At 34.7% G+C, this 24199-nt stretch overlaps 1 protein-coding gene across 1 annotated transcript in view; it reads left to right on the top strand.

Moving 5' to 3' along the window:
* The window catches only part of ADAM2 (ADAM metallopeptidase domain 2), a 139744-nt gene extending 120098 nt beyond the window's left edge, over window positions 1–19646 (top strand). Inside the window, exons 17-20 of the mRNA XM_055335466.1 lie at window positions 14500–14577; window positions 14804–14939; window positions 18247–18412; window positions 19613–19646. Of these exons, the coding sequence (XP_055191441.1) occupies window positions 14500–14577; window positions 14804–14939; window positions 18247–18412; window positions 19613–19646 (414 nt within the window). The remainder of the gene's footprint in view (window positions 1–14499; window positions 14578–14803; window positions 14940–18246; window positions 18413–19612) is intronic.
* The last annotated feature ends 4553 nt before the right edge of the window (window positions 19647–24199 follow it).

The raw sequence follows: 24199 nt of genomic DNA on the forward strand, positions 1-24199 counted from the left end.
ATATTAATAAGAGTATAGTGTACTTTACACATCTTAAAAAGGTACTTCAAATTAACCTGGCAATGTGAACTTAAGAATTAATTTGGGGGAAAAATTAGGAGTTTGTTTCAATAGTAATAGTGATGCAATAGTAATTCAAGGTTAATAACAATAGGAATCTACATCTCAAAACAAAATACAAATGCTTAAAATACATCTGAAAGGTAATGTGTTTAACTCCAATAATCTAGGTAAATAAAGAAAAAAATGTCCATAGTAAAGACTTTCTAGTAATCTAAGTAAATAAAGGAAAAATGTCCATAGTAGAGACTTTCTATATAGTCCATTTAAAAACAAGTGGGGCACCTGAAAAAATGAATAAATAAAATCTTTTTTTAAAAAATGGGTCTTATTGATGATATAACTTTTTAAAAACTCTATACCCAAAGTGGGCTCAGACTCAGGACGCCAAGATCAAGGGTTACATGCTCTACAAACTAAGCCAGTCAGTGCCCCTTACTGACTTTCCTGTAAAATCTCATCTCCACCTAGAAAGCAAAGTGAGTTTTCCTATCATTGGCCATTAATGGTCAAATATCTAATTATGGTTAAATAGAATATGAGTATAGTGGATAATGTTTATTGCATATTTATTGTGGGCCTCACTCTTTATATATGTTATTTCTTTGAATCCTCTCAATTCTAAGAGGTAAGTACTGCTATTACAAGAAGCTAACACTTAAGGAGGTTATTTCTGTGCTTCAAAACACACAGCTGTCAAGCAAATGCAATGTGACTAGAACCCAGATCCATCTGATATCAAAGCCTTGTTATTAACTACAACACCAATATTTCCCAAACCTGCTTGGTCCTTAAGAATCACCTGAAGCTCTGCTCACAAAAACAGATTCCCAGGCACCATCTCAGACCTAAGGACTCAAATCTCCAGAGGTTATAGTTTTGTTTTTCTTTAAAGATTGCCTTGGCTCGGAACACCTGGGTGGCTCAGTGGTTGAGCATCTGCCTTTGGCTCAGGGCATGATCCTGGAGTTCTAGGATCAGGTCCCATATCAGGCTCCTGCGTGGAGCCTGCTTCTCCTCCCTCTGTGTATATCTCTGCCTCTATCTGTGTCTCTCATGAATAAATAAATAAAATCTTAAAAAAAAAAGATTGCTTTGGCTTTTTGGTGTCTTATGTGGCTCCATACAAATTTAGCATTATTTGTTCTAGTTCTGTGAAAAATCCTGTTGGTCTTTTATTTTTTATTTTTTGTTTTTAGAGAAAGAGATTGTGAGTGGGAAGGGATAAAGGAAGAAGAAGAGAGAATCCTAAGCCGACTCCACTCTAAGCAGAGAGCCTGACCTAGGGCTCAATTTCATGATCCTGAGAGCATGACCTGAGCCCAAATCAAGAGTCAATCACCTAGCCAGCTGGGCCATCCAAGTAGCCCAATGCTGTTGATATTTAGATAGGGATTGCATTAAATCTGTAGATTGCTTTAGATTGTAATGACATTTTAACTATATTTGTTCTCCCAACCCATGAGCACAGAATATCTTTCTATTTGTTTCAACTTCAATTTCTTTCATCATTATAGTTTTCAGAATATAATTCTTTCACCTCCTTCAGGTTTATTACAAGGTATTATTTTTGATATAATGTAAAGGTTTTTTTCTTAATTTCTTTTTTGTTACTTCATTATCAGTGTATAAAATGCAATGGATTTCTATATATTAACTTTTTATCCTGTGACCTTACTGAATTCATTTATCAGTTTTGTAGGTTTTTGATGGATTATTTATAGTTTTCTGTATATAGTATTATGTTATCTGCAGATATTAAAAGTTTTACTTCTTCCTTACTAATTTTATTTATTTTTGTTGTCTGATTGCTGTGGCTAGGACTTCTAGTACTACATTGAATAAAAGTAGGGAGAGTGGATATTTTTGTATTGCTTAAATCATAGAGAGAAAAGCTGTCACCTTTTATCTGTTGAGGATGGTATTAGCTGTGGGTTTTCATATACAGCCTTTGTTATCTTGAGGTATGTTTCCTCTAAACCTTCTCTGTTGAGGGTTTTTATTATTAATGTATGCTGTACTTTGCCACGTGCTTTTTTTACATCAATTGAAATGATCATATGGTTTCTATGCTTTCTTTTACTGATGTGATATATCACGTTGACTGAGTTGTGAATATTGAGCCACTCCTGCATTCTGGGAATAAATCCCACTTTATTGTGGTGAATGATTTTTAAAAATATAGAGTTAGATTCAGTTTGTTAACATTTTGTTGAGGATTTTTGCAGCTATGTTCATCAGAGATATTGAATTGTAGTTTTCTCTATCTCTTTATCTCTCTTTTTGGAGTGTCTTTATCTGGTTTGGTTATCAGGGTAATGCTGACCTCATAGAACGGATTTGAAAATTTTCCTTCCTCCCCCCCCCCTTTTTTTAGAATAGTTTGAGAAGAATAAGTATTAACCCATCTTTAATTGTTTGGTAGAATTCCTCTGTGAGGTCCTGAAATTTTTAAAAAAAGTATTTATTTATTTGAGAGAGAGAGCACAAGCATGAGCAGAGGAGGAGCAGAGGGAGAGGGAGAAGCAGACTTCCCACTGAGCAGAGAGCCTGACACAGGACTTAATCTTGAGATCCCGAGATCATGATCTGAACTGAAGGCAGGTGCTTGACCGACTGTACCACCCAGGTGCCCCTCGTCCTGAACTTTTGTAGTATTATTATTAATTATTATTATTATTATTATTTTATTACTGATAAGTAATAATGAGTCTGGATAAAGTTTTATCAATTTTATTGGTATTTTCAAAGAATCAGCTTCTGGTTTCACTGATCTGTTTCACTTTTTTAGTTACTATTTCATTTTTTCAGCTCTAATTTTTATTGTATTTTTTTTTCTTCTACTTGTTTGGAGTTTTGTTTGTTTTCTTTGGCTTATTTAGGTGTAAGATTTGATTGTTAATTTTTTTATTTTTCTTGCTTCTTAAGGTAGGCTTATATTGCTACAAACTTTCTTCTTAGAATAGCTTATGCTACATCCCAAAGATTTTGGACCATGTGTTTTCATTTGTATATATCTATGTATTTTTAAATTTACACTTTGATTTCTTAGTTGACCCATTCATTGTTAAGTTGCATGTTATTTAACCTCCATGTATTTGTGTTCTGTCCAGATTTTTCTTGTGGTTAATTCCTGGTTTCATAGCATTGTAGTCAGAAAAGATGAAAGATACGTAGTATGACTTTGATCTTTTGGAGTTTGTTGATATTTGTTTTGTTCCTATATATAATATATTCTGGACAATGTTTTAATTGTCTTGAAAAAAGATGTGTATTCTGCTGTTTTAAGATGGAATGTTCTGAATATATCTGTTAGATCCCTCTGATCCAATGTGCCACTCAAAGCCATTGTTTCCTTGTTGATTTCTGTTTGGATGATCTATCCATTGATGTAAGTGAAATGTTACTGTCTCCTACTATTGTTGTATTACTATTGATTACTTTATGTTTGTTATTAACTGATTTACATATTTGAATTCTCCCATGATAGTTGCATAAATATTTATAATTACTTTCTCTTCTTGTTGGATTGTTCCCTTTATGATTATATAGTGTTCTTCTTTTAAAATTTTATTTTGTCTAATATAAGTATTGTTACTGTGGCTTTCTTTTCACTTCCATTTTTATAATAACTGATTTTCCATTTTTTCACTTTCAATCTGCATTGGTCTTTAGGTATGAAATGAGTCTCTTGTAGGCAGCATATAGAAAAATTGTGCTTTTTATCCATTTTGTCACTTTATATCTTTTTAAAAAAATTATTTTAAAGAAAGAGAGAAAATAAAGGGAGAGAGAGTGAGTGGGGGGGGGAACAGAGGGGGAGAATCCTGAAGCATTCTCCTTACTGAGCAAGGAACCTGTCATGGGGCCCCATCCTGACCCCAAGATCATGCATGACCTGAGTTGAAATTGAGTTTGATGTTCAACCAAGAGCCACCAAGATGCCCCCCGCATCTTTTGATTAAACATTTAGTCCATTTACATTCAAAATAATTGATAGGTATGTACTTATTACCATTTTGTTACTTGTATAATGGCCGTTTTTTTTTTATTTCTTCACTGTTCCCTCTCTTGCTTTCTTCTTTTGTGATATATTTGGATTCCTTTTTATTTTTTGCAGCTCTGTTACTGGTTTTTGATTGGTGGCAACCATTACATTTATATATAGCATCCTCTGCATATCTGTCTATATTAAGTTGCATATCTGTCTATATTAAGTTGCATAGCATATCTGCATATCTGTCTATATTAAGTTGATGGTTGCTTAAGTTTGAACCCATTATTTAATATCTCTAAACTTTATATATATAGTATCATCCTTTACATCCTTTTATTTTGTGAATCCCTTGACTCATTTTTATAGATATACTTATTTTTATTGCTTTTGTACTTCCTATTTTTTTCTCCTACTTATTTTTTTCCCTTTCCACTCAAAGAATCCCCTTTAACACTTCTCATAGGATTAGTTTAGTGTCCTTTAATTCCTTTAATTTTTGTTTATCTGGGAAACTATCTCTCCTTCTATTCTGAATGATAGGTCTGCTGGATTGAATGTTTGTGGTCACAGCCTTTTTTTCTTCAGTTTTGAATATATCATGCCACTCTTCTCTGGCCTGCAAAATTTCTGCTGAATAATCAACTGATAGTCTTATGGGATTTCTTTTATACATAACCATTTTCTTTTCTCTTGCTCATTTTAAAATTATCTTTATCACTCCTTTTTGCCATTTTAATTACCATGTCTTTTGGTGTGGACCTTCTCAGAATGATTTGGTGGGGACCACTTATACCTACTGGGTCTGGAGTTTTGTTCCCTTTCCTAGATTCTGGAAGTTGTCTACCATTATTTCTTCAAATAAATTTTCTACTGCCTTTTCTCTCTCCTCTGAGATCCCATAATGCAAATGTAATTATACTTTTAGATGTTGCCCAGTTCCGTATTTTCATTTGTTATTATTTTTTTTCTCTCTTATTCACTTGATCACTTTACATTACTCTTTTCTCCAGGTTGCAGATTCATTCTTCTCCTTCCTATAGTCTACTATTCTGTCTAGTGCATTTTTAAGTTCAGCTATTGAATTCTTTTTTTTAAATAATTTTTAAATTTTTATTTATTTATGATAGTCACAGAGAGAGAGAGAGAGAGAGAGGCAGAGACACAGGCAGAGGGAGAAGCAGGCTCCATGCACCGGGAGCCCGATGTGGGATTCGATCCCGGGTCTCCAGGATCGCGCCCTGGGCCAAAGGCAGGCGCCAAACCGCTGCGCCACCCAGGGATCCCATCAGTTATTGAATTCTTCATCTCGGATTTATTTTTTGTTTTCTAACTCTTTGTTAAGGGTCTAACTGATGTCCTCCACTCTTTTTTTCAAGTCCAGTAAGTATCTTTATGATTATTAATTTAAATTCTCTTTCAGACATATTACTTCTCTCCATTTCATCTAGGTGTCTTGCTGTGATTTTTGTCCCATTCTTTCATTTGGGAAATATTCCTCTGTCTTCTCATATTTGTCTACCTCTCTGTTTCTATGTGTTAGGAAAGGAAGCTAGGTGTCCTTCTCTAGAAAGTAGTGGCTTTACAAAGAAAAGGTCCTATAGTGCCCTGCAGTGCAATGTCCCCTGTTTACAAGAACCTAGTGCATCAAGGGTATCTCCTTTGTTTGTTGTATGTACCTACTATTATGGTTAAGCTGGTTTTCCCTTCAGTTCAGTCACCTGCCTTAGTTCTCTTTGCCTGTATGGGCAGGATTTGGTCCCTGTGCTGTCAGGAGGCAAATTTGGGGCTATCTTGGGCTTGAGTTGGGTCATACCAGGAGTTTCCCAGAGATATGTTAGCATCAAATTGCAGGACACTTTCCCTGTGTTGTCCCCTGAGAAGCTTGGTGGTCAGGGCCTGCAGTCAGACCAGATGCCTTCTTCTCTCCCCAGAGCTGGACTCACTTTGGAGTGGCACTGGCCCCTGTTGGGACAGCTTGCACACTGCCAGGTTTGTGGTACCACTTTGGATGGGCTCTGGTCAAGGGAATATTGAGGGGACAAGTTTGCACGGTAACTCAGGAGCAAGGTGTGCAGTGTCAGGAACTATGGGAAGAAACCTGGCATAAGATCTGGCTGGAAAGGGCATGTCTGCAGTAGAATACTGGGGCAGAGAGGCCTTTTAGCAAACTAGTGTTTTGCTGCATTGTTTCCCACAGGTGTCTGTATATCTAGGGTGTGGGGCAAAGGAGGGAAATGGTGTCTGCCAGCTCCGTTGTTCCTGGAGAAGTATCTCAAAGATCCCTCCACTCCAGCTCAGGCTCTGAGATTAGTAAATAAATATCCCCCTTGTATAACCCAGGTGTTTTTAAAACTGCTTTCTATGCTCCATCTCCTTCTACACTGTTTGTTGTGCCTTCTCCTTAAGGGCTGGGACTCAAATTCCTCTCACCTTTCAAAGGCTCTCCCAGAGCCAAGCCCAGTGATTTTTAAAGTTCCAGGTATTAAGCCCCACTGATTGTAAACTCTTATGAAGTTACGCTCTCTGGTTTTTAAAGCCAAATATTATGGGGATTTGTCTTTCTCATATGAATCTCCCATGCCTGAGCTTTCTGGTGTGAGGGTCTGTTTCTTCTCTCCACACCTGAGATGTCTGTCCTTCCTGTGGTCAGTCTCACAGGGCTGTTTAGCTCTGGTCCATATCTCTGTCCTTCATACCTTCTCTGAGATGGTCTCTTCTCTACATTTCGAATGTGGAAAGTCTGTTCTGCTGGTCTTTGGATCATTTTCTGGATTATTTATACTGAGTTATTTAGTTGTATCCATGGGATGCGGTGCACTTAGGATTCTCCAATTCTGTCATCTTCCCTGGAAGTACAGCTGTATGTTCTTTATAGATAGTCCTTACTATATTGAGGGAGTTTTCTTCTATTCTTAATTTGTTAGATTTTTTTTATAATTTTAAAAAATGTTAAATTTTGTCAATTTTTCTGCTTCAATGGAGATGGTTGTGTGATTTTTTTCCCTTTTAGTCCTTTAATGTGGTATATTACATTAATTTTTGTATGTTGAGTCATTCTCACATTACATGAATTATTCCCACTTGGTCATAATACAGAATTTTTTTTAACATTCTGTTGAATTCTGTTACTTGTGTTTTGTTGTGGACATTGCATTAATGTTCATAATATTTGGTTGTAATTTTCCATTATTATTGTGTCCTTGGCTCTTATATTAGTGTAATTCTGGCCTCATAGAATGCATCTGGGTGTATGCCCTCTTGTATTTGTTGGAAGAGTTTGACAAAAATAGATCTAACTCTTCTGTAAATATTTGGTAAAATTCACCAGTGAAGCTATCTGGTCCAGGAATTTTCTTTGTTTAAAGGATTTTGATTACTGATTTAATCTATTTATGAGTTATAGGTCTAGTCAGACTTTCTATGTCTTTGTGATTCAGTGTTGGTAGATGGGGTGTTCCTAAAAAATGTGTTCATTTTATTATCTTTGTTTTAAAAGATTTTATTTATTTATTCGTGAGAGACACACACACACAGAGAGAGAGAGAGAGGCAGAAACACACAGAGAGAAGCAGGGTTCACACAGGGAGCCTGATGTGGGACTCAATCCTGGGACTCCAGGATCAAGATCTGGGCCGAAGGCGGCGCTAAACCGCTGAGCCATCCAGGGATCCCCCATTTTGTTATCTTATTCAAATGTTGGCTTTCAGTTTTTGATCGTATAAAGCTTGTTATTTCTGTAAAATTGATAGCAATGTCCCATCTTCATCTGTAATTTAATTATTTGAAAATTATTTATTTTAGTCTTCCTAGGTAAAAGTTTTTTTCAATTTTATTGGTCTTTTTTTTTCTCTAAATTTTCTTTTGTTTCTGTTCTATTCTTTATTATTTTCTTACTTCTGTTATCTTTAGGTTTGTTTATTCATTCATTTATTGATTGATTGATAGTGCAAATTCAAGTTGTTGATTTAAAATACTTTTTAATTTTTAACATGCTGATTTATAGTTAAAAATGACTGTCAACAGCATTTTTCTGCATCTCACAGATTTGGTGTATTGCATTTTTAATTTGTTTGAGAATAATTTATAATTTCCCTTGTGTCCTTTGTTGACCAATTTTTTATTAAAATGTAATAATTTCCATATATTTTTAAATTTTCCAGTGTTCCTTCTGCTTTTAATTTGTAGTTTTACTTTACTCTAACCAGAAAAAGTACTTTGTATGATTTTAGTCTAAATTTATTGACTCATTTTGTAATTAACATATGGCCTAATTTAAGCAATGTTCATGTGCAGTTGAGACAAATGTGTATCTGCTGTTGTCAGGCAATTTTCTATATATGCCTTTTAGATCCAATTGATAGATAGTGTTGTTCAAATCCTCTGTTTTCTTATTGATCTTCTTTTCAAAGGTGGGATATTAAAGGCCATTATTATTGTAGAGCTGTCTATTTCCCCAGCAGTTCTCTCTGTGCCATATATTTTGGAGCTCTGATGTTTGGTATACACATGTCTATAATTTGTATGTTTTCTGATTAATTTGATCACTTATTAATCTAGAACATTAATCTAGAACTTTTTTTATTGTAATGGTTGATTTAAGATCTATGTTGTCTGGGGCAGCCTGGGTGGCTCAGCAGTTTAGTGCCTGCCTTCAGCCCAGGGCGTGATCCTGGAGATCCTGGAGTGAGTCCCACATCAGGCCCCCTGCATGGAGCCTGCTTCTCCCTCTGTCTGTGTCTCTGCCTCTCTGTCTTTGTGTCTCTCATGAATAAATAAATAAAAACCTTTTTTAAAAAAATATCTATGTTGTCTGATATTATTATAGCCATTTCCATTCCCTTTTGTTACTATTTGCATGGAATATATTTTTACATCCTTTCAATGTATTTGTGTCATTGGCTATTAAGTGAGTTTCTTGCATAGAAAGAATATTAAGCATATTTTGAGCAGTGTTTTCCCATTCTGTCAATCCATGGAGTTTGAGTGGGAAATTTAATCCATTAACATTAATGTAATTACTGATAGAGAAGGACTTTCTTTTACTTTTTTTTGTTGTTGTTGTTGGTATTTTTATAATAGCTTTTTGAATCTCATTTCCCCATTACCAATTTCACTCTTGTTTAGTTCATGTTTTGTAGTGACATGTTTTGATTCTCTTCTTCCTTTAGTGTATATTTTATAAATATTTTCTCTGTGGTTACCATGGAATTACACATATCTTCCTAAAGTTACAACAATCTGATTTGAAATGATACCAAATTAACTTCAAGTACATACAAACCTCCACTCTTGTACAGTTTTTCCTTCCACACTTGTTTTTGATTTCAAAATTATATTTTATATACTTTATATACATTAAAATAGATTCATAATTATTTAATTTTATGTATTTATCTTTTAAAGTCATAGAAATTTTCAAATTTGAGTTATTTTAAGATTTTATTTATTCACGAGAGACACACAGAGAGCAGCAGAGACACAGGCAGAGGGAGAAGCAGGTTCTCTGCAGGGATCCCAATGTGGGACTTGATCTCAGGACACCTGGATCACAACCTGAGCTGGAGGCAGGCATTCAACCACAGAGCCACCCAGGCATCCCTCAAATTTGAGTTCTAAATGAAAATTACAATATTACTGGTTTTTATACTTTCACCATTTATTTAACTTTACCACAGACCTTTATTTCTCTAAAATCTAGTTACAGACTAGCAACCTTTTATTCCTCCTGTAGGACTCCCTTTAGTATTTTTTGTAGGCTAAATTTTATGATATTAAGTACCCTCAACTTTTTAAAGTTTGTTTCTTTTTAATTTGAGAAAGTATTCATCTCCCCCATCAAATTCAGGAGAGTTTTGTTGGATATAGAATTCTCAGTTGTCAGAGCTTTTTTTTCTCCATTTAGTACTTCCAATATATCAGTCCACTGCCTTCTGGCCTCAAAGTTTTTCTGAATAACCTATTGTAATCTTGTTTAGGATCCCTTGTACATGGTGATTACTTTTTCACTTGCAGTTTTTAAGATTCTCTTTGTTTCTTTGTCATTTGAATTTGATTGTAATGTGCTTTGGTATGAGTCTGTTTGCATTTGTCTTACTGGAGTTCACTGGACTCCTAGAATTTTTAGATCTATGTTATTCTTCAAACATGGGGCCATCATTTTTGGTTTTCAGCCATCATTTCTTCAAGTAATCTCCTTGCCCCCTTTTTTTTCTCATCTACTTCAGAAACTCCCATAATATGTATTTGATTTGCCTAATGGTATTTCATAAGTCCCATTGGTTTTGTTCATTTTTCTTTGTTCTTTTTTTCTTTCTAATACTTCAAAATGTAAAATACCCTATCATTAAATCACTGATTCTTTCTTCTGCCAACCAAAATTTGTTGTTGAACCCATATATTGAACTTTTAAATTTAGCTGTTGTATGTTTCAGTATCATAATTTTTGGATTGCTATTTATATTTGCTCTCTCTGTTGATATTTTTATTTAATTCATATGGAATTTTTCTGATTTTTGGTCATTTTCAATCCATGTTTTTATTTAGCTTTTCAGCATTTTTATTTTTAGAGGAGAGACTACAAGTGGTGGGAGGGCCAAAGGGAGAGGGAGAGAGAGAGAAATTTAAGCAAGCTCAATACTGAGCATGGAGCCCAGTGCAGGGCTTGATCTCATGACCATGAGATTATGACCTGAGCCTAAATCAAGAGTCAGATGCTTAACCAACTGAGCCACCCAAGCACCCTTTTAGTATGGTTATTAAAATACCATTATATCACTTTGTTTTTTTCTTTTGAGTGGGACATGTTTTCCTGTTTCTTTTTCTGCATTTTAATTTTTTTTTTTTTACATTGGACTTTTGTAAAAACAGACACTTCTACTGTCTGTAGACTGGCTCTGTGTTAGGGCAGTTGGGGGATGCTCTGAGCCTTGCAATCAGCCTGAGAAGAGAGAGTGCTTGTGGTCTTTTCAGAACTTTTGTGATTATGCATCCTTCCTGATCTTCCTTTTGGCTTTTTCCTTTTCTCACATACACGAATGCTTTCAAATGTACCATTTTTCCAAACAGTCTCATACCAGCCTCTCCTTGGTGCTTAAATAGTCTATTGTGTGTTTTATGCATAATCTTTTGCCCCAGGTGTCTGTCTGAGAATCTTAGTCTCCTTGCAGCTTTCCTGAGCAGTGTTCATTGCTTCTCTCTATTTGAGATTCAAGTTAGGTGAAGCAGAGACCAGTCCTTCAGGCAGTTCCTAGAAATATTATAATATTGAAAACTAGGTTTCCACTGCTCCCTTCAGTTCAAAGGAAATAATTGTGACCTAAGCAGTTTCCTCCTCCAGACCAAGACTGTGCCATGTTGGGGAAGGAGTGGGGAAAATTTGATCAAACATCTCACTCATTTTTCCACCATTTTGAATGTGGCTATTTCTTGATTGGGCATTTTCTTGGTTGCTGTTGACCATTGACTGTTTCTAGAGTTCCTATTGGTTATTTTAGCCAGCTTTTCTTCTTCTTTTAAAAAATATCTCCAAGGGAGAACAAGAACTTGAGACTTCTTAGTGCACCATTATACTGAGCAACTCTCCAGATTATTTTTTCAGTATTTGGTAAAGTCTGCTTGTTATTCTGTCACTGGTGCAGGGTAAATATGATCATTTAAAGCCTATGTGCTTGGTCACTGATGGCCAGTGGAGGAATATTGGCTTCAGTTTCTGGTTAGTTTTGTGGAACCACAATGTCTCATTATTTTGAGAACCTAAAAATAATGTTTATTTTATCTCTAGTATAGGCATGTGTTTTTTTTAAAGAATATGTGTACATCATTTATTTTATCCTCCATTTTAAGTTCTCTGTACAAGAAGATTTCAACAGAATCTTATTCTATCATAGTAAGAGAAATAGGAAGCTGCATCATTTTCTTATCTACAGCCACATTTCTGAAAATCTATTTCAAAGACTTTAGTGAAAAAACATTGTTTTCTTTATGTTATTATTATATGGTGATAAAGAACTTCTGTGGTTTTGTAGCTAGCTCATCACTTCAGATAATATTTTTCTAGCCTTTCTGCATGGCACTACTGAAGTAAGCATGTTTAAGCAAAAAAATAAAATAAAATAAAATAAAATCATTGCAGTAATAGATACCCATAATATCAACAATATCTTTTCAACTTTTTTCTTCTCTGGTTCAAAGAATTTATTTAATGGTTCTGAGAGTTAAGTTTATCTTCTTCTGGACAACAGCTCTGCAAATTACATATTTAACTTCTCTGCACAAGTGCTAATTAGATGTTAATGTGTCATTTATACAGAACACATATATCTCTAACTATAGCAACACTAGTCTGTAACCAGAGCTAGAAGTTTTATACTCTTACCATAACCCCTCAGAATAACCTGGCCATCCATTTAACATCAGTATATATCCTTCTAAGTCTTGAGCAGAGGTATGAGTTGCTACAATTATCAAACACTTTTAATGATATATTTTTCCACATTCAGTAATTTTTGCAAAACCTATTTGAGCAGATTCATTCTCTGGGTTTAAAAATTCACATATTATGGGAGTACCTGGATGGCTTAGTCAGTTAAGCATCTGCCCCTTGGTTTCAGCCTGATGTTGGACTCCGCATTGAGAGTGGAGTTTTCTTTCTTGTCCTACCCCCTCCCCCACCCATTCTCTCTCTAAAATAAATAGATCAAATCTTTATAAATAGTATATTTTGATCATATATTTTCAAGAGGAAAGAATTCCAAAGAAATATTGACAATATTATTTTGAAAACATTTTTAGAAAAACTATTTCCAATTATATGTTCACCATATCATGCAGAACCTTTCTATGAGGGCAGTAAATTTTAAAATTTTTTAAAAATATGAAGCATAGTTGAAAGAAATTTCGAAAAGTAATTGCTGCACTTTTGAGTTTTCTGCTTAGCTTTCTCTACCTCAATTGATTGTACCACCACCAAAGTGTTAGATAAGCCAGGAAACTTAGTGTCATTGATCTGTCTCCCTTTTCATTCTCTATATAAAATTCATAATTATAATTAAACTTAAATGATTTAAATTTCTAAATTATATCTCAAATACAACCACAGATTTTCACACCACAGCCACTCAGTTTCACTCTATGGTTATCATTTTCTTGGACTACTGTAATGGTATCCTACATTTTCTCTTGCTCTTCCCATCCTCTTTCAAAAACCTACTTTTATCAGCTTTCCATCTTCCAATAAAATCTCTAAATATAATGAGTTGCTTGTAGGTTATAGGCCTACTTTCGGCTTACACAGTCCTGCCATAACAATTTCTATCACATCATACCTGCCCTTTTACAAATAAATTTAGTATTGTATTTCTGTATCTCTCACTGCATATGAACAATATGAGAATTTTTTTGTTGTTCACTGGTGTGTTTTTAGGGTAGGCACATTGTAGGACTCAAATACATAGTGATTTAATGATTGAATGGCTATTCTCTGTGTAACAGCTACACTGCTGTTAATATTTCTCAAATTTCTATACTATCTTTCAACGTAGGGTCATTTTAAATATTTCTTTTCCTATAAGTACTTTGTGTTTCATTTCTATTCTTTTTTAAAAAAGATTTATTTATTTTAGGGGGGAAGAGGTAGAGGGAGAGAGAAACTCAAGCAGACTCCACACTGAGCATGAAGCCTGATGCAGGCTTGTCTCAGGACCCTGAGATCAGGCCTGAGCTGAAACCAAGAGTCGGAAGCTTAACCAACTGTGCCACCCAGGCATTCTTCATTTCTATTCTTTTTTTATATATATATATTCATGAGAGAGATAGAAATAGAGATAGATAGAGAGAGAGAGAGAGAGGCAGAGACACAGGAGGAGGGAGAAGCAGGCTCCATGCTGGGGGCCCTACGCGGGACTCGATCCCAGGAGCCCTATGCGGGACTCGATCCCGGGACTCCAGGATCACGCGCTGGGCCAAAGGCAGGCGCCAAACCGCTGAGCAGCCCAGGGATCCCCTCTCATTTCTATTCTTGACTAAGTCTTGTTCAACATCCAGGTTTGATAAGACAGTTATGATATATGTGATATATGATATGAGAACATATGATATGAGAACAGTTCTCACATATCAGATAAATTGCCTGTACTTTAATCTTTCATAAGACTATTTTTTCATTATAGTATTTATGACATATTTATCATCACTTTATTTATTTGATGTCTGTACTTTTTAACCCGCTATAAGAAGGGAAGATACTTTTGTTGTTTTCTTTACTATCAGATAATCAGAGTCTCATCTAGTGCTGGAAACATAGTAGCCCTATAAATTAATCACTTAGTATATTTCACTTATTGCTAAATGAATATCCTTATATAAGAATATATAGAATTCTTTTAGTAAAATGTCAAATACAAATGTTATTTCAGTTAATTTACTTTGGCTTATTTTCCTTTTAGGTTTGCAAGAACCAAGAATGTGTAGATGCTGGGTACTTGGATTATGATTGTACTCCAAGCAAATGCAATGAACGGGGTGTAAGTACCAGTAATATGATGGGAGAATAAAACTCATTGTGAATAATCCTAGAAAGCAAACATATAACTAAACACACACACACACACACACACACGCACATTTATATATTCATAAACCATGTAAAAAGATTGCCCTTATCTGACCTAAGTATTATTTTAAAATTCTACTGGAACACAAATAATTATAGCTACCTATCTCATAAGGTGATATTTTTCCTGGTTTCAGATATGCAATAATAAAAAAAACTGTCATTGTAATCCTTCATATTTGCCTCCTAATTGCCAAAATACTGATGATGCATGGATTGGTGGGAGTGTTGACAGTGGCAATTTTCCACCTCAACTTGCCCAACTCAGTTCTGGTAAGTATTAATAGCAAATTGAAAACATAATTAAAACAACATTTTAATTTATTAAATTTAATAAAATAAAATTTTATTTATTTGCCTACCAATCTATATTTAGATTATGTATGGACATCAAATAGTAAAACATATAAAGCTGGTTTATGTTTTACCATAGAGAATAATATAACATACATAACATATATCATAAATAAGATATATCAGTAAAGGCCCAGACAGGGAAATAGAAATCATTTTAGTCCTTCACACAGAAGATATTCAATATAAGGCTAACACATAATGGCAGAGTTGAAAGCCAATCAGAGAATCTTGAGGCAACAGAGGGATCCACTACTACTTCTTAGGGCTAAAAGGACAATGAAAGGAGGCATTATTACTAGAACCAGAATCCGAGGCACCTTCATGACATGTAACTATGGTCAGGGCCACATATCAGGATCTAAGTCACAGGGAGAGTACTGCCCAGCAGAAGTTGGAGCTGTAGAGCGTGTGCAGCCACTATGGGAGATGCTGCAGAGATTGGGGAATAAATATCTTTAATATTTCTGACCTATTCTGACCCTGCAAATGTTAGCCAGTTATTCCTATTAGCCAATTATAAGTAGAAGTTTGAAGTAGTTTCCTACATTTCTTTTTTTCCAAAGAGGGATGGGTTTTAGAATAATGCAGTATATCCAATGATGCTTAGGGTCAAACTCTACATAAAAACCTAAATTAACAGATAATTAAAGCATATTTTGGGGCAGCCCTGGTGGCACAGCAGTTTAGCACCACCTACAGCCCAGGGCATGATCCTGGAGACCCTGGATCGAGTCCCATGTCAGGCTCTCTGCATGGTGCCTGCTTCTGTCTCTGCCTCTCTCTCTCTCTCTCTCTCTCTCTCTCTCTCTCTGCGTCTCTATGAATAAATAAATAAAATATTTTAAAAAAAAGCATATTTTGAGCATACACATATCATTCCAGGTTGACCTTACAATGTAATTGATCAATAGCATGTATATGTGAGATTCTGACTGGGTCTTTTAGAATACTCTTTCTTGAAACTCTCATTATTAGAACACTCATTGTGCAGAAAATCATCTTTCCTGTTTGAAATGTGATTACATTGATACATGAAAATGCAAAATCCTCAAATTCATGCCACACAAAATGAACAAAATTAAATGGTTGTTCTAAATTACTACATTTGGGATAAGTTTCCTACACATCTTTCTCTCTCTCTCTCTCCTATCCGTAAACAATATATATTTATATATATAATATAGAAAACAATATGGTATTCAGATGGTGTATTTATATAAAAAGAACCTAAGACGTGGCATTAGCTTTGGAACTGAATGGTGCACAGAACATAAAAAGACCTCTAGGAAACTGTTTTTTTATTATTATTATTTATTTATTTATGATAGTCACACAGAGAGAGAGAGAGAGAGAGAGAGAGAGAGAGGCAGAGGGAGAAGCAGGCTTCATGCACCGGGAGCCCGACGTGGGATTCGATCCCGGGTCTCCAGGATCGCGCCCTGGGCCAAAGGCAGGCGCTAAACCGCGGCGCCACCCAGGGATCCCTAGGAAACTGTTGAAGACATTTATTATGTGTTGAAATTGTCTTGAGAATACTGTTGGTGAGCAATCCAAAGACAATTCAAAAACATGTTATTAAAAGTTGGAGAAATAGGACATTTATTATGAAGTGGTAAATAGTTTAAATCACTGCAGCCTGTGGTAAAGTGGAAAATAAAATTCATTGGTTCTGGTCAGCAAGGTTTCCAGGTAGATTGTAAAGATTTCCAGTAGGTGATTATAAGTAATCTATGATAAAACATGAGAAGACAATAATAACTAATGAAGAAACAAAACAGATGAACATTGGGGGAGGGGAGAAATTAAAGGAAGGTAAACCATATGAGAGTTTCTTTTTGAAAAGAGATTCTTAACTAGAGAAAACAAACAGGGTTCTGGAAGGACGGTGGGTGGGACATGGACTAAGTGGGTGATGGTTATTAAGAGGGCACTTGTGTTGAGCACTCGATGTGATAATGAATCACTAAATTCTACTCCTGAAACTGCCATTATACTGTATGTTAACTAATTAGACTTTAAATGAAAACTTGAAGCAAACAGAAGTCTGTAGTATTGCTATATAATAGCAGCTGTAAATGGAAATCAAAATCAGTACCATTTAGGACACTATTAAAATATAAATTTTAGAAATAAATTTAACAAAATATATGTAATACCTTTACACTGAAACTAAAACAGAAATGTAGACAGATGTTAAACAAAAACAATTGGAGAAATATGCCATGTTTACCCATTGGAAGGTGTATTATTGTTAAGATGGCAAGTCTCACAAAATTTATAGATTGAAAAACCCAATCATAAAGGCATGCAACTTTTTATATATTAACAATTTGATTCTACAGTATTTGCCAAAGTGCTCAGAATAGAAAAAGAACAACAAAGAAAGACACCTTAGTCTATTGCCCTTATATTGAATATACTATGTTATAGATTTAGCATATAGTTACACTAATGAAGACAATGTGGCATTGGTAAATGATAGATATACAGTTAGATCAATGGAATGGAATAGGGAAGCAGAAATATGCCCATTGTTATATGGTTAATCAATTTTTCAAGAAAAATACAGATAGTTCCATGAAGAAGGAAAATTAGTTCAAAACATTCTTCTGTAATAATTGAATATTCACATAAGATCAAATGACCCTTAAAATCTCAACTCATTTAACAATTTATATGAAATAAATCATAAATCTGAACATAAATGAACACTATATATCTTCTTGAAAGAAGCAGAGAAATACCCACACGATGTTGGAATAAGCAATTTTTATATCTGTACTATTCATTTTATTTAACATAAAGTAAATTTTATTAGATAAGATGTTGATGATACGTATCAATGCAATAAAAGAAAAGTACTTTGGACCTCAGGAAAATTTTACAACATTCACAGCAGTATCTCTTACTAAAAATAGGGTATTGAGAAAAATTCTTTTTTTCCAGGGGTCACACTTTCTTTTCATCTATATTAATTATTAAACTATTCTGAAAAGAGTATTAAATAAAAGGTTCTCAATGATAAAGCAAATAATAGGACTATTATGGAAGAAAAAAATTCTGGAGCACATTTAAATGCTGTTAACTTATCTACTTCATTTAAAAACATGTTAATTATAACATTATACAAGAGTTAAAAATTTTGTGCTGATAGTCATATTAAAATATAGAAATGTCTTTATTATATTCCTGGTAATTGCTTTTAAATCACTGATGTTTTCTCTCCCAGAAAGACGCTACGTTGAGAATGTTTACCATGGCAAATCTACAAAATGGCCATTTTTCTTACTAATTCCTTTTCTCATTATTCTCTCTGTACTGATCATCATACTGGTAAAAGTTTATTTCCAAAGGAAAAAATGGAGAACTGAGGAGTATACAAGTGATGAGTATATTGATTTAATATTTAAGATTCATTACTTTTATAATTTGTAGAGATATATATAACATTAAAAATATCATCATGATGTAACTAATAATTCAGATTTAAATTTTATCTCTACATGAAAACAAAATACTTAATATGTTGATATTAGTATAGTGGTTAACAGAATTTTTTCAAAGGTCAGCAGTTTTAGTCTTATAACAACTTGAACTCTGCTGGGGTAAAATTAAGTGGAAATGACTTCTAGTTTAATGATTATTTACTTCCTTTTATTATTTGATCTTAATTATTAAATATATATGAACATTATTTTTTAATAGTTATACATTTCAAAGTATTTTGTGTTTATTATCTTACTAAAAGAAAGCAGATAAATCTAAAAGAGTAGTTAGCCCTTTAGGCAGTTAAATAAGTTGAGAGTAGGGCAACCAGAGATAGAAAAAGTTAAAAGTCAATAAATAATAGTTAGAATGAAAAAATCTGAATTATAGTAAAAGCTAATCTTCAGAAAAAATAAGACAAATGGTTTTTCATTAAAAAAACCTTAGAAACATCTGATGATATGCCTCAAAAATAAAAATAATATTAAAATTGTTTAGTTTTCTTCAGAGAAATTGCTATAAAATAGTTTCTGCTTTTGAATTTTTATATCTGTATTATTCATTTTATTTAACATAAGGTAAATTTTATTAAAATATTTAAAATTGATAAGATATCAATGAAAAGAGAACAACACATTTCACAGAAATGTTTTGAAAAGTTTATGTAAAATTACTGAATAATATGCAGTGTGTAGTTAACATAATTCAATATTAAAGTAATATTCATATGTTGGAGGACTTTATTGTGGAAAGACTGATATCAAATATCTTTAGGGGAAAGAGCTATGAAAATGTGTAGGAATAAATATGTAAGAAGATGAATCACAGGAAAACTTAAAGCTATTTAGCTAATGTTATGACTATGAAAAATTATTCGTTCATTTTTAGGTAAAATTGTATTACTGTGTTTTTTTCTCAAGTTAAGCTTGAGATACTAGTTGAGAAATGTCCTCAATGGTAAGATATTCTCAAGTAGTGGCTGCCCTCAGATCCTAAATAGGAATTCAAACATTTTTCAAAATTGATATTGTATACAGAGTTTTATAGGACAATCCTAAAGAAAATATAATTTTAAGTGACTATATTTATTTTGAAACATATAGGCAACTTGAAAGTGAGAGTGAACCTAAAGAGTAGCCAGGACAACAGAATCCATCATATCACAGTGAGTATAAAATAGTTTAAAGGTGAAAGGTAGAGACAGAGAAATGAAAAAAAATTAACATATTAAATAAATGTAAATAATATAAACATATATTAATGATGATAGTCATATAGCTACATATAATAAAATTGAATCGCAGAATATTTTCAATGTTGCAAACTATACCATGACATGATAAAGTATAAATGACCTCATTTTGCCATTTAAAAACTTCTTTGTGGTGTGATTTTAAATTTTTTCTAATAATGTTTAATCCTTTAGTATTTGTGCATTCAGAAGTTGGTCACAAATAAATTGCATGATAGAACTCTTATAATTAGGATAACCTCATGCTATTTGTTGAATTAACCACTTTTAAATTGATTGGTCAAACAAGTAACTTTTCCCCTTTTATTTGTTCTTTCAGAGCAGTTATCTTCAATGGACAAGACAGATGGAAAAAAAGAAAAAACAAAAAACTACTTGCATTGCTGGATTGTCTAGGATTCAAAACCTGTATTTTATTGTTCTGATATGACAAGAATATATAGAAGATTTCTACTATAACAAATATACCTTTATACTTATACATAAAATGCCACAGATGAATTACTTGTAAGAAATGCATGCTTATGAGTATTTATATTACATTTCTTATTTTTAAAGTTATGTCATACTAATTGTTAGTATGCACTAGTATGCACTAAATTATCAGTAGGCATGAGAAACACTTTATAATAAATCCAATACCATGATTAAAGCTCACTGTTATATTTTAAACTGCAATGCTATGTAGTTATGTTATAGTCAGATCTGTAACCAATCAAAAAACAATGATTCTAAGATTTGGAAAAAAAATATCAATTATATGCTCTTCACAAAAGGTACAACTCAGTTATGTAAAGGTTCAAAGTAAGGGATGGGAGGATATATGCCATGGAACTTTATCCAAAAACTTTATACAAAAGAAAGCTTGGTAGACTTTAACACTGAAAGCATTCATAGAGATTAAAAAAAATCGTAATGCAAAGGGTTATTCTTAAAAGGAAATTCCAACAATACAAATGCACTAGTCAAATTGTCTAGAGAAACAGAATTGATAGGATATCAATGATTGATAATTAGATGATAAAGATGATAGATGATAGGTAAATGAGAAGATTTGTTATAGGAATTGGTTCACATGTTTATAGGAGCCAAGAAGTCTCATGAGCTGTCATGTGGATGCTGGAGAACCAGGAAAGCTGGTAGTGTAACTCAGTATGGATCTAAAGTCCTGAGACTTTGAAAGCCAATGGTGTAAGTTTAGGTCTGAGTTCAAAATGAGAACCAAGAGTGCCAGTGGATGTCCAAGGGCAGGAGAAGGATGCCTTAGTTCAAGCAGAGAGCAAATACACCTTTCTCCACCTTTTTTTTCTCTTAAGTCCTCAACGGATTGAATAATGCCTACTCTCATTGATGAGGGTAATCTTCATTCAATCTTCTGATTAAAAATACTAATCTCTTTCAGAGACACATTCAGAGAAATAATGATTTATCAGATTTCTTGTGGTTCATAAGTTGACATTTACAATTAACTATCACAATCTACCCCTGCTCAACTTGCATTCCTATATGTATTCTTCAAATAAATGTCATAGCTGGGGATCCCTGGGTGGCGCAGCGGTTTGGCGCCTGCCTTTGGCCCGGGGCGCGATCCTGGAGACCCGGGATCGAATCCCACATCGGGCTCCCAGTGCATGGAGCCTGCTTCTCCCTTTGCCTGTGTCTCTGCCTCTCTCTCTCTCTCTCTCTGTGACTATCATAAATAAATAAATAATTAATTAAAAAAATAAATAAAAAATAAATAAATGTCATAGCTGTCTATTGTGATATAAATATCCTGTGTACAAACAAAAAGGCACTAATCCCTTCTCAGAAAAGGAAATAAAGTCCTTGAGTAATATTTATTCTTCTGATATCCTTTAGCTTAAATACTATGATATAAATAAAATCAGCAATAATTAAAACATTGATATAAAGTCAAAACCTCTTACTATAAAAGAATGAGAGGAAAAAATAAAGCTCAAGATATGCATATATACACATAAGTGTATTTATAACAAAATAAAGAGGAAATACTCATAGCATTTCAGTCCTCATTTTTGTAGCTGGTCATGTGGTCATAGCTGGTATTCACCTTCTCCTACTACTCATTCTGTTTTCCTTATGACCTCAGCCAGTACCTGGCCTGGTTTGGTGATCTAAACCTTCACTTCTGGACTATTAGTAGTCCTGTCATTGTAGTTCTCTATTGACTTTTATCACAGGGCATGGCAACACTAAGACACATCCTAAAAAATCTTCCAATTTCCTTCTCAAGAATCATTGTTGTGTCTCCTAATGAAAGCATTCCTCCCTCTGAACTAAGACCTCTAGGTCAGCACAGCATAAAGTCATGGAAATAAGAAGCAAAATTTTTGCCAGTGGGTCACTTGGGGGTAAGAATAAGTGGCTCTACTCCTATTTCCACCCTTCAATTCTTGGAACCATGAATCCTGTTAGAAATAGCACCATATACTGAACACTGAGCATATACTATCCTCTAGAGAACTTTGTCCCAGCCCCAAAAGATATTGCCACCTCATTGATGCTGTAATTTGAACGTTCAAAAGGCCATTCCACCATTCTATCAAGCCAACAGCTTCATGACAGTGGAGAGCCAGTGAATTCCCTGAGCCTGGGATCATTGCCACACTTCTCTCTTGCTCTGAAGTTAGTTCCTTGGCCAGAATAAATGCTGAGTAGAATAACATAATAGTAGGTAAGGGATGCTATAAGTTCATAGAGGGTAGTTTTGGCAGAACCATTGCATGTAGGGAAGGCAGATAAAAATCCAGAGCAAGTGTTTATTCCAGTAAGGAAAAAACATTTCCCCTTCCATGATGGAAGTGGTCCAGTGTAATCAACCTGCAACCTGCAACTAGGTATCTAGCTGGTCATCCTGGGAAATGGTGCCACACCTGGGGCTCAGCATTGGCCTATGCTGCTGACAGATTAGGCGTGTTTTCTTTTTAATTAATTAATTTATTTTAAATTATTTATTTATGCATGAGAGAGAGAGAGAGAGAGGCAGAGACACAGGCAGAGGGAGAAGCAGACTCCAAGCAGGGAGCCCGACGTGGGACTTGATCCCAGGTCTCTAGGATCAGGCCCTGGGCCAAAGGCAGGACTAAACCTCTGAGTCACCCAGGCTGCCCCAGATTAGGCATTTAGCATGGACCGTAACCATGTATATTTGTTGAGTAGAAGTCCATGTTGCTGAGCCAAATTATAAACTCCATCTCTGCTACCATGACCACTTTGTTCATGAGCCCTTTGAGTAAGAGCAGATAGAGAAATAGACTGACTAGTATCCACAAAATAAGTCATCCTCTTCAACTGATCATTAAAATCTTCCTCTGGTGAAGTTTCCCTTTAGTGAGCAACCACATGGGACACAAATAACCTCACATTTTTTGCCCATTCAGAGAGATCCATACACATATTCTTTCCCCAAATTTGTCACTATTTTCCCACTTGTTCCTTCAAAGCCCCTGACCATTCAACCAAACCATTGGCTACAGCCCATGAATCAACATAAATTACGTCTGGCTATTTCTCTTTCCAAGCAAAGTTCACAACCAAGTACAGTGCCTGAAGTTCTTTCCTCTTGGGAGGATTTCCTTTTACTATTATCCTTCAGCAATGTCTAAGAGAAAGGCTATAGTGCTGCAGCTCTCCACTCTCTGTTGGTTCTTGCATACTGTGCAGAGTTATCTGTAAACTAGGCCCACATCTTCTCTGCCTCTGTTTGTTGATGATAAGGAAATCCTTATAAGGCCATAAGTGCAAGCTGGGACAGACAAGGCAGTGTAGCAAGAGAGGGGACCATGAGCATTTAGACCACTTCTTCATGTAACTTACCTCTGCCTTCAGGGCTGGTTGGGCCTGATCACATATTTACCATTTCCATTTGATGATGGTGTACTGCTGTGCATGCTTAATTTTATAGCTTGATGAGTCAGAAAACACTCAATAGGCAGCTGAGGTTGTATGGTAACTTGGTGGCCCATGGTCAAGCATTCAGTATCTACAAAGACCCAGTAGTAGGCCAAGAGTTGTTTCTGAAAATGAAAGTAGTTATCTGTAGATTATGGCAGGGATTTCCCCCAAAATCCTAAAGGCATGCACTGTGATACACTTAGGGGGGGCCTACGAAAGGCTCCAAACAGCATCCCTATCTGCCACTGACACTTCAAGCATCCCTGGATATGCTGGATCATATAGCCCAAGTGATAAAGCAGCTTCCATTGAAGCCTATACCTGTTGCAGAGCCTTTTCTTATTTTGGGCCCCACACAAAACTAGCACCTTTACAAGTCACTTGGTAAATGTATTGGAGTAAAACACCCAGATTAGGAATATATTGTCTCCAAAATCCAGAGAGACCCACTAGGCATTGCACCTCTATCTTGGTTGTAGAAAGGTCCAGTTACAACAATCTACCCTTCACCATAGAAGGTTTA

The sequence above is a fragment of the Nyctereutes procyonoides genome, unplaced genomic scaffold (assembly GCF_905146905.1).
Source record: "Nyctereutes procyonoides isolate TBG_1078 unplaced genomic scaffold, NYPRO_anot_genome, whole genome shotgun sequence".
Classification (NCBI taxonomy): Eukaryota; Metazoa; Chordata; class Mammalia; order Carnivora; family Canidae; genus Nyctereutes; species Nyctereutes procyonoides.